The sequence below is a fragment of the Trifolium pratense genome, linkage group LG4, assembly GCF_020283565.1.
Source record: "Trifolium pratense cultivar HEN17-A07 linkage group LG4, ARS_RC_1.1, whole genome shotgun sequence".
NCBI lineage: Eukaryota > Viridiplantae > Streptophyta > Magnoliopsida > Fabales > Fabaceae > Trifolium > Trifolium pratense.
The window spans coordinates 46,515,442-46,526,939 of NC_060062.1; the positions used below are offsets into that span (position 1 = coordinate 46,515,442).

The 11,498-nt window shown below is 27.2% G+C and overlaps 1 protein-coding gene across 1 annotated transcript; it reads right to left on the reverse strand.

Annotated features, from left to right (window-relative positions):
- Window positions 1–2,551: 2,551 nt before the first annotated feature.
- LOC123919802 (cyclin-D3-2) lies at window positions 2,552–4,488 on the reverse strand. The gene is made up of 4 exons (XM_045971805.1): window positions 3,829–4,488; window positions 3,516–3,717; window positions 3,217–3,350; window positions 2,552–3,088 (listed from the first exon to the last, which is right to left on the reverse strand). The coding sequence occupies exons 1-4, from the start codon at window positions 4,327–4,329 to the stop codon at window positions 2,804–2,806; spliced, it is 1,122 nt and encodes a 373-aa protein (XP_045827761.1). The 5' UTR covers window positions 4,330–4,488; the 3' UTR covers window positions 2,552–2,803.
- Between the last annotated feature and the right edge of the window lie 7,010 nt (window positions 4,489–11,498).

Below are 11,498 nucleotides of genomic sequence, written 5' to 3' on the forward strand. Positions count from 1 at the left end.
AGTAGTAACATGTATCTTGACCGTATTTATATTGTGATGCATTCCTTGATCCTCATCCCTATTGTACACACACAAAATTTACTAAGATACAAAGGTGCAAACAACTTATTGGTTGCGAGGTTGATATTTCATGTGTGAGTAATAGTCTCATATTAAATAGAAAAGTGAATATTTAACACTAAAAAAAATGATTTATAAACTTAATGTATTGTTTATGTGATTATTTAAGGTTCAATGTAATGGACTAATGGATCTCCTCGTGACCCAACAAAATTTTCCATTGTATTTTTTTAAGCATAAATCGGATATTCTCTACGCATAAGTGAAGATACTAATCCCTCAGACCTTGTGAGATTCAAATGAGTGGCAAACTCGTTTTAACACTGCTGCATGTCCAAATCGGGAATCAAACTCAACGTCGCGCGTTTAATTAGAAGATACTCGCGTCATCTCATGTAAGTGCTTTTGTGTTCTCTTTATATTTAAATATACATGGGATATGGTTATTATTATTTTTTTTTTTTTTTTGTACAATCTTAATTCCAATCTTTTAATTAAGACATTTCACAACTTTAGCAAGTACTTCTAAAGATACGAAGAAAGCACTGCAAAATAACTACCTAATTTGACTCTCGCAAACAGACTCATCATATCACCAAGAATTATTATTATTCAGCACGAATATAGCTGTCACTTTGAAAAGGAAAAATCTCTCATGCTCATGCTATGGACTAATGCAAAATCATCATAACCATGGCATCATTCATCTGATTCATATAGCTAACCATAACCAACTCAAAGTGATAAAAGTAAAAAATAAAAATAAAAATAAAAAAATAGGACCACAAAGTGGGAACAAAGACAAAAAAGTAATATCCTCAAATCAGAGGTTTACCCAATTATGGGCAGTCATTTTCAGAACAAAATTGTCTACACACAAGGTAACCTGTCTTTACCCTTGGATCATTTTTGTGTATTTGATGGTGTTTTTATTGAGTCTAGAAAACTCATTTTCTCTTCATCTTAAATGGTAATTTATGTTGTCAACATAGGTCTCAATTATCACTTTCCTAACATGATATTTCAAACAAGAGTCATTAAGGTTTGGACTTCAGAGATAATTCAATTTCTTCCAAAAATGAAGAGTCAAGTACCATAAGCACAACTGGTTGAAAATGAAAACTCAACTTAATGCATTGTTTTCCATTTACATCTTTTGCTTAATGCATTTTCTATTTTGACTAATTTATCTTAGCTCTTTTTTCTTAAGATAGCATTTGTATTGTAGCAGCTTGGTTTATTTTATCATATATGGTTTGTTTTTTTAAATTGTAACCACTGACAATGAAATTTTATAAAGTCCAATGTGATACTTTAATGTCAAACTGCAAAGTTGAATAATTTGACAGTAGGAATCTTAATTTTTTACTGAATACACACTTCAAATTTAAATCCTTTTCCTGCAGTAGTTTTTAAATGCTGAGCTAAATATGTAAGACCAAGATTCCTGAGCTAAATATGTAAGACCAAGAATGCTAAACTGACCAACTTTGAAACCAAGTTACCATTTGAAGCAACATTCATAAATTTATGAAGTTAATAGTTGAGATTTTCTATCCTTGTGTAACCAAAAAGTTAATACAGTCTCTAACACAATATCAAAGGAAATGCCGGATTTGCTGCAGTAATAAAAGCACGTGGTTACACGTAATCGATTTCGGTCGTTAAATTTACATCGAACAGTTAAAGATTTGATGTATTTCGTTAAAGATTTGAACCAAATACATTCATTTTTGTTGACCAACTTTTGCTTATATTTTAGGACGAAGGGAGTACATGCACTAAAATAATCCTGGCCGTTAATTGAAATTAAACAACTGATCGACCCGACTCCGTAAAGTCTCGGTCATTGACGCAGTTACAGCAGGAAATCTGTTTCCCAAAAGATTGGACACCATATCTACAGAAGACTAATCATACCCGACTCCGTAAAGTATCTGAGTTCCCTAACCTATGGAGATCTCGCATTTACTCAGTAGACAATTTCATCCGTTTATTTGATATTAGACGACTCATATCACACATCCACAAAATGATCTTTAAACAATTTGACTAATAATTTAGATCAGACTGTCAAAATCCTAATAACTGCATCACACAGTCACATTAGGGAATTTGTTTCCCTAAATAAGGGACAGGATTTAGAGAAGTGAAAGAAAGATTGAAATTTGATCTAATGTAAGTACAATTATTTAGAATATGCAATGATAGAAGAACCACCACAACTACCTCCAAGACCTAGAGGGACAACATAATTTTCCCTTGGATTTGGTTTGATATTATACAAGACTTTCATTATTTAATCTAATGCTGTCACTGAAGACATTTGACCTATCTTTGATGATTAGTTAGCACCTAACAATTTTCATATGCAGTTCCTATTCTTAATGAACAGCAGAGAGATTGGCATATAGTATGTGATAAGCAAACATAATCTCAAGTGTGCTTATTGACAAAAAATGTGAGATGTGTAAAAGTTGCAGTGAATAGATAACTCAAGTAGAATCACAAGTTCATTACTCATCTTTCTACTTGGTATCAGATCTTTGCTCCACCTTAAACAACAAAGTGGATGATGGAATCTCAGTCTCCGCGTCATTCCATTCATCTTCAAATATTTGGCTAGAAATGTATATAATAACTAGAACATAATGTAATTGAATTTCAATAACATAATAACTGCCAGAATTATGTGAAGAGAGCTACCACATTTGGGAAGTAAAAATACTAAGATTGCTCATTATTAACGAGGGCTATTAAGAACATCAATAGACACGCGATTAACAGAAGGCAATCGCATCTGCTGGTCCTGAGCTCTGCTCCTCTTAAACATCGGCTGAATTGAAAGTGAACCTGAAGATGCCACTGTCCATGAATTATTTGAGCTATCACAACTGAAAGATGCATCAATCACACCGCCCGGGCTACTTGGTTCGGAAACACGCTTCCGTTTCTGGTGAAGACTGTAAATGCCATCATTGCAAACTAATAGCTTCAGCATAAGTTTGTAGCACTCATTCACTTGTTCCTGAAAAATCATATCACCAACAAAACTTAACATTTCACTTCTATTCATGAAACCAACACCAGATTTGACAAATTCAACAATTATTGACAATGTAAAGGAAAAAAAACAGCTAAATTAAATGCACAAACCTCATTAATCTTTAGTAAACTCATAAGTTGATCAATGTACTCAGTTGCATTAAATGGTTCAATCTCTTTAATTACATGGATCATTGTAGCAGCAGCCAATGTAGAAGGAAGATAACTCATCATAACCCTTGAATCTGACAAAAATAGTTACATTAAACACACATAAGTGCATTATTGTTAATACTATGCCATTGATTCAGTTAAATATGAACATCTAGTACTAGTATGTTATTATTTATTAACATTAATGATGAAAACTAAAAAGCCTTAAACAAATCTGTTTTATTACTACTACTTACCAACAATGACATGAAGAAGAACCCTCTCACAACGCCACATAAACTCCCAATGCAAACGGCTCTTCAAACCAAGTCTTCTAACAATGTGTTCAAAGAAAGAAATTGGTGTCACTGGATGCATCCTCCATTTCAAAGTAGACAACACCAAAAGCTCCATTCTTTGTATAGTTTTAGCTTCAAACACAAATCTAGATTCCTCAACCTAATAAAAAAAACACATAAAAATCAAACCCCTTTACCTTTAAACAACAAAAAACAAAACTAAATGGCATTTCAACAAACACATAGAGTTCAATCTGAAAGTTGAACATACTTGAAGGTCTAAAAGAAGTGGCACATGGGTTTCTTCCATTTTAGCAGCAAGAGACAAACAAGCAACAGCAGTAAGCTGAGTCATCCAAGGTTTATCTTTTTGAAACAACAAACTAGTAACAAATCTATCAAAGTAGTTAACAGCAAGAACAGTAGTCAAAGTAGAAAATCCATAATGAGAACAAACTTTAGAAACCCAATTAACAGCTTCAAAACGAGAATCTTTCAAAGATCCATCAACAATAGCATTAACAGAAAACAAATGGGTCTCTTTTTCTTTGAAAATTAACGAAACAAGTTCATCGTGTTCCCAGAAAAGATCATTTTCAAGTAAAACAATAGGTAAAGATTGAAACTTTGTTGATGGGTTTTGGATACATGTTTCAGAATCAGTAACGTTTGCATCGGAATCATCATCTTCGAATGTGTTTTGCTCTTCACAGAGAAGAGCATCGAGAAAAGAAGGAGATTGTTGTTGTTGATGATGTTTGGTTTGAGACATCTTCTAAGGAGAAGATGAAGAACAAAGGTTGTTTCATTGTGAATAAGGGAGAGAAAGGAGAGCCATTTTTCAACTATGTTTTTGAGTTGTGTGTTGTTTCTCTCTCTCACTAGGCTTATGGAAGAGAAGAGACGAATGAAGTAATGAAACAAAGGTTTTATCCTACAACCATTTCAAGTTTGTCCTTTTTCTTGATAATAATAACTTTACTATTCTCAACATTTTTATTTTGCTTACTTTTTAATTTTTTATTTGATTTTAACAATCCTACTTCTCGCACCCCGCTCCCTCTAATATTTTCAATTTATCCATTGTTACCTAGGAAGTGAGAGTAAAAAATAGAAAAATTAAAACACCGTTGTTCGGTATTTAGGATGCGAGTGTATAAAACTATAAAAATTGAAAAAATCACACTTCACATTCTAGGATGTGAACTAGTTCACCGTATAAAAATTAATTTTTTTTATCTCATTAATCTTAAAAAGCAGTAATATTATTAATTAAATTGTATTAGTATTGAGAGATTACATGCACATATATATTAAAACTATTAGAATTATATCTCTATGTATATTATTATACTTTATTACGAAAAATTACTCATAATTATATGAGAATCATTAGGAGTAATCTTAGGAGTAAAAGCAATAACACACAATTCTTACATGATATTACAATTCATATAATTATGAGTAATCTTTTCATAATAAAGTCTAATAATATACTCCCTCCGTCCCAAAATATAAGCAAAAATTGGTCAATGAAAGTTGATGTATTTGGTTTAAAATTTAGTCCAGATACATTCACTTTTGTTGACCTCCTTTTGCTTATATTTTGGGACGGAGTAGTACATAGAGATATTTGCATAAAGATATAATTTTAATATATATATATATATATATATATATATATATATATATATATATATATGACAATGCAGTTCAACGTCAATCACCACTAAACTAACTAACTATTTATAAATTTGTCTATAATTTAGAAATGACAATGCAGTTTAACTAATGTAACATAGTGAATAATAAAAGGAATTATAGTAGTCTATCTCTTCTTCTAGATTTTGAAAATAGAAATTAAGGGTCCGTTTGATCTACTAAAAAATAAGGGACTGTACAGAACAACTATAGTTGTACAGTGTTTGATTGTAAAACTGTTTCAAGAATTGGACAAACTGAGAGGCAATGGACAAGACAAAAACAAAGATTTTTGTCCCTCACTAAACCACAACACAACTTTTTGTCCGCAATACAAGTTGTCTAAAATATCAAAATACCATTTTGTTAACCAAATATCGTATAAGACAAAAAATTGTTCAATATCACAAAAATTTGTTCTGTGCTGTTCTATCACAGGTGCGTTTGATTCGTAAAACAGCAAGAACTGGACAGAACAGTACAGGACATAACAAGATAATACAGGACAGGACAAAACTGTACCGGAGAGATATAGGGCGATAATATTTTTATATTCGAAAATAAAATGGGTATTTTCGTATTTTTTATAGTTGTACTGTGGACAAAAAGTTGTCCTGTGGGCCAGTGAGGGACAAAAAAATCTTGTTTTTGTTCTGTCCCTTGCTGCCTAATTTGTCCAGTTCCATAAGTTGTTTCAAATCAAACAGGGTACAACAAAAGTTGTCCAGTCCAGTCCCCTATTTTTTAACAGATCAAACGCATTGTGTTGTTCTGTCTTATACTGTTCTGTCTAGTACTCATCCTTTAATAGATCAAACACATCCTAAAATAAATATAAGTTATACAACTCATTTACAATCACATATTCACATTCAATTAGCTTTTATCCTTTTACCGTTTTTTTTAAAGGAAAGAAAAACATTACCAAAATCATAATTTTATTTTCTCTTATGTTGGTTTTGTTTTGCTTAGATTGTTAAAATCCTTTGTTAAGTGTTTTTATGTTGCATCTTCAATTTTTAATATAAAAAAAATGTAGACAATTGGTTCGCAACAAATAAGTAACTAGTATAACTTACCCGTGCTATCGCCCAGGTTAATGTTCTATGAAAAATATAGATCATTTTTTTTCACACATGAAAAATATGGATTATTAAAATTTTAATATTGTGATTTTTTTTAATTATTTGTAAAATTATTTTTATATTTAATGTAATAGTTTATTTAAACATGATAAAAGATCCAAATTTTAGAGATTTTAAGGAGAAATGACATAATGGAGAGTGATACTCCACTCTCCGTTCCCAACTCACATGTTCATATATATTTGTTCTTTTCTTTTCATAAAAAAAATGTCATCATGCAAAAACTAATCTAACGGTTAATATATTTGTTTTTAATCGTCATCTCTCTCCTTTAGATATTTGTTTTCTTCAGGAGTATTTTATCTCATGTCCCCGTGTGAAAAAATTTCACATTTGAGAAGCAAAATGGGGCGATTTTAATTTTAATATTATTTATTTAAAAGTAATGAACAGTAGAATTGTTTGTCATTTGCTTGACACAAAAAAAAAATTATATAATTTTTTTAAGCATATCTCATTTGTTAATGTGAAAATTTTAAAAAATGTATCTATTTATTTTTATTTTTATTTGTTTATCTTACAGTAATGTATGGAGAATAAAAATAAAGTAATACATGATATTATTGCTTTTAATTCTTTTTTTTTATATATATATATATATATATATATATATATATAAAATCATTGTTACTTTCCCTGCTTTCAATTGATATCGTATTTTTTATATAATAAAATCTACAAATGTATGTCTCACCCCGTGTAAGTTATTTTTTGTTTAATACCTCCATGTAGGTTATTTTTTTTTATCAATACCCCCGTATTTTAATATTTTGTTTGGTACAAATCACTATGTATTTTTTTTTATTAGAAAAACCACATTAAGGTAAACCATAATTAATAGAATAATAAAATGAAGTAGAAAAATAATCTATGAAGTCAATTACTTCATTCCTTTTATATTTCAGACAATGACACCTTTTTCTCTATTTGATAAGTATGAAGTTTAAGAATAATTTTTTTTAAGCATATCAATTTCTCAATTCCACATTTTTCCAATTCATTCTATAGTATAGTCATTCGAGGAGTTTCTATTATTTTATCAGTGTATTTGTTAAATATCACATGAAAAATTAGACAAATAAAAAAATAATGAGTAAAAAAATAGAGTACAACATTTATTTATAAATAATAGTAAAAAAACATTTATAAGCATGATTTAAATCCAATAAAAAATAATATGAACAACAATTCTTTTTTAATAAGTAAACATATGATTAAAAAAATGACAATAAAATATAAAAAATATAAATAAATACTTAAAACTCTAAGAAATGATATTATAGATACTTTCTGCGTCCCAAAATATAAGCAAAAATTGATCAACTAAAGTGAATAAAAGTGAAATTAAACATTTGAAACATTTAAAAATTAGTCCAAGTTTCTTAGAAAAATGACCAATTTATCTAGACGATATATTTCACCATTCCAAATTATAAGTTTTTTTCTCAACTTATAAAGGAAAAACCATTTTTTTAGTTAATATCTAAAGAAGACAACTATTTGAAATTGTACAATTATTTTAATTTTAATTTATTTTTTTTGGAAAAATTATTTTCCTTTAATTAGAATTAGAATTATTTGAATCGATTTTTTTTATTGAATTGAATTATTTTTGTATTAGAATTATTTGAATTGAATATTTCCTTTTTAAATAGAAAAATTAATGTCATGTATTTTTTCTGACGCAACTATAATGTCATCTATTAGAATATTAAAAATAAAAAAATATTGTTGAACATTTTTTAAACGAAGCAAAAATCTAAACATTGAATACTGTTCAAAATAATTTATAAGAATAAAATATTTCTATATATATTTATAATTTAGCATTGATTATTAAAGGAAACTCTTAAATCTATATCAAAAAATGTAAAAGTTCTAGTTAAATGACACGTAGGCTGTGAAAGCGTCATTGAATGACATGTAGGATGATTTTTTGAGGAGTTTTGAGAGACCGCCACATATGAATTTTATCATGAGAGAGAAACTCTCAAACATATAAATAACTAGTATAACTTACCCGTGCTATCGCCCGGGTTAATGTTCTATGAAAAATATAGATCATTTTTTTTCACACATGAAAAATATGGATTATTAAAATTTTAATATTGTGATTTTTTTAATTATTTGTAAAATTAATTTTATATGTAATGTAATAGTTTATTTAAATATGATAAAAGATCCAAATTTTAGAGATTTTAAGGAGAAATGGCATAATGGAGAGTGATACTCCACTCCCCGTTCCAAACTCATATGTTCATATATTTGTTCTTTTATTTTCATAAAAAAAAGTCATTATGCAAAAACTAATCTAACGGTTAATATACTTGTTCTTAATCGTCATCTCTCTCCTTTAGACATTTGTTTTCTTCAGGAGTATTTTATCTCATGTCCCCGTGTGAAAAAATTTCACATTTGAGAAGCAAAATGGGCCGATTTTAATATTATTTATTTAAAAGTAATGAACAGTGGAATTGTTTGTCATAAATATTTTTTTAATTGAATTTGAAGACCATAAAAATTATTATATTCAGCTGACAATTATACCTAATTAGTATATGCAGTTGGCAATCTTCCTTTCATAAAAAAAAATTTAAAAACAATTGCTTTGGTACAAAAATAATTTTTTTTTTGACGAAATTGGTACAAAAATAATTATTAGAGTAAATTTATGATTTTCGGTCAACAAAAATAATGACTATATAATTGCTTGCTATATATAGCACTTCAAAAACAATTCCTTTTGTAATAATGCAACAAAAAAAATCATATAAAGCATTTAATTCATTTATGGCCAAAAATATGGGAGAAAAATGCATTTGGGAACGCCATGTGTACAGAATCCTTCTATCAATAATAATAATAATAATAATAATAATAATAATAATAGATAGATAGATAGATAATAGATAATGGAGAATGATTTGAATTTATTTTTTGGTAACAAATGATTTGAAATTTTGAATTCACATTAATTGAGAGATCGTGTATTAATGATTTTGAATTACTACTTGATTTGATTTAGTTGAAATCATTTGATTGATTTGTGGAATTGAATTTTTTTTTAATGTTTATTTATTTTACGGCGAAAGCAACCTGTATGCATGTATTAATAATAATATTAATATGTTAACATTATTTCTCTAAAAAATATATATTTGAAGTTTATATTGACGGTTGTTATTTTTTTTATTTTATTTTGTGTCTTTCAAGTGTGTTTAATAATATGAAATGAGTTTTTTTTCTAAAAAAATAAAATGGATTGGTAAAAAAAATAAATAATAAGAATTCATAATGATTATAAAGAGAATTGGTAATGTTGTTAAAAAAAATTAAAACGTATTCGATTGTTTCATTTTGAATGATTATTTGTAAATTAACATTAAATTTTGATTCAGAAAAACACTAAAGAAAAAATATTCCTTATATGAGTACCACACATAAATTCTATTGAAGATGCTCTCTAAATTGCCATATAGAAAATATGTTCTCAATTGTTGCCACATAGATTATGATGAATGAGAGGATGCCACATTGGATTAATAAAAATTAAAATTCATAAGAAAGTGACACGCAGATTTGTTTCCTTGAGAAAAAACTCTTAAACATATAAATAATAGATAGATTCACAAAAATAAAGATCTCCTTTTTTTTTAAAAAAGAAGTATAAAATAAAAATTGCAATAGAAAAATATACAATAATGATTAACTTAATACTATTGAAAAAATACATCATTTGATTAATTTGTTAATAGATTCATCAAGTAAATACATCATTGATATTCCAACTTGTATCCAAGACATCATTGATATTGATAAAGTGCTATAAGCAAGATTTTATAAAAAAATAAAACAACAGTTGTTAAAACAGACTCCGAGCTCTCAATTCAATCCATTTTGTGAGAATGTGATGCATTTCGTCTTGCCTCTCAATTATTTCCCTGTCACGAAAATAAATAGGATTAATAAATAAAAAGATGACCAAAAGAAAATAATCTAAAAGGTAAAACAAACAATATATTAAAAATATAAGAAATATCGAACAAAGAAGAAAAAATAAAGAAATTTAAAAAGGTGACAATATACAGAAAAAATAGTGATTATCGAGAGAGATGAATAAGAGATAATGAAGATTGAAAAATTGTGAGTTTTAGAGTTCAGACAAATGTTATATATATATAGTAAAAAAAATGGACAAATGAGTAATTTTGTCTTTAATATGAAATTAAATTCATTAAAGTCAAATATATTGATTCCATTTTTAATTTTAAAAATATATTAGTAAATTAGTAAATTAGTAAATAAGACATATTCCATTATATTATAAATAAATTAAATAAATTAATGCACATGAATACAACACACATATTCCAATTTTTTTAAATAATAATAAAATATTAATTATATTATGTGACTCTATATAATTATAAAATTATGAAAATATATAATATATTTTTTTTTACCGTAATACAATATATATATATATATATATATATATATATATATATATATATATATATATATATATATATATATATATATATATATATATATATATATGTGTGTGTGTGTGTGTGTGACCTTAGTATTTTGATACACGACCATTTAGAAAAAAATTTGTGAGAGAATAATTTGGAGACCATAAAGATTTAATATTTTTTTAATTGAATTTGAAGACCATAAAAATTATTATATCCAGCTGACAATTATACCTAATTATTATATGCAGTTGGCAATCTTCCTTTCATAAAAAAAAAATTTAAAAACAATTGCTTTGGTACAAAAATAATTTTTTTTTGACGAAATTGGTACAAAAATAATTATTAGAGTAAATTTATGATTTTCGGTCAACAAAAATAATGACTATATAATTGCTTGCTATATATAGCACTTCAAAAACAATATTTATTTAAATGGATTGTCCAACCAAGAATCAGAAAGTAAAATGTTAACATGATTTTGATTCAGAAAAACACTAAAGATTCTAAGTAAAATTATTTCCTTTTAAAATTATTTTTAATAGGTGCATTAAATTCGATTTATAAACAATAATTGAAAAATGATTGAATTTCCAAATTAGCCAAAGATTCTAAGT

What these genes read in the sequence shown, in the direction of transcription:
- LOC123919802 (XM_045971805.1), bottom strand. Translation starts at nt 4,329, where the DNA reads ATGTCTCAAACCAAACATCATCAACAACAACAATCTCCTTCTTTTCTC. An exon ending in CACTTCTTTTAGACCTTCAA is followed by an intron (nt 3,718 to 3,828) that starts GTATGTTCAACT and finishes TTTTTTTATTAG; the next exon opens with GTTGAGGAATCTAGATTTGT. An exon ending in GTTTACTAAAGATTAATGAG is followed by an intron (nt 3,089 to 3,216) that starts GTTTGTGCATTT and finishes ATGATTTTTCAG; the next exon opens with GAACAAGTGAATGAGTGCTA.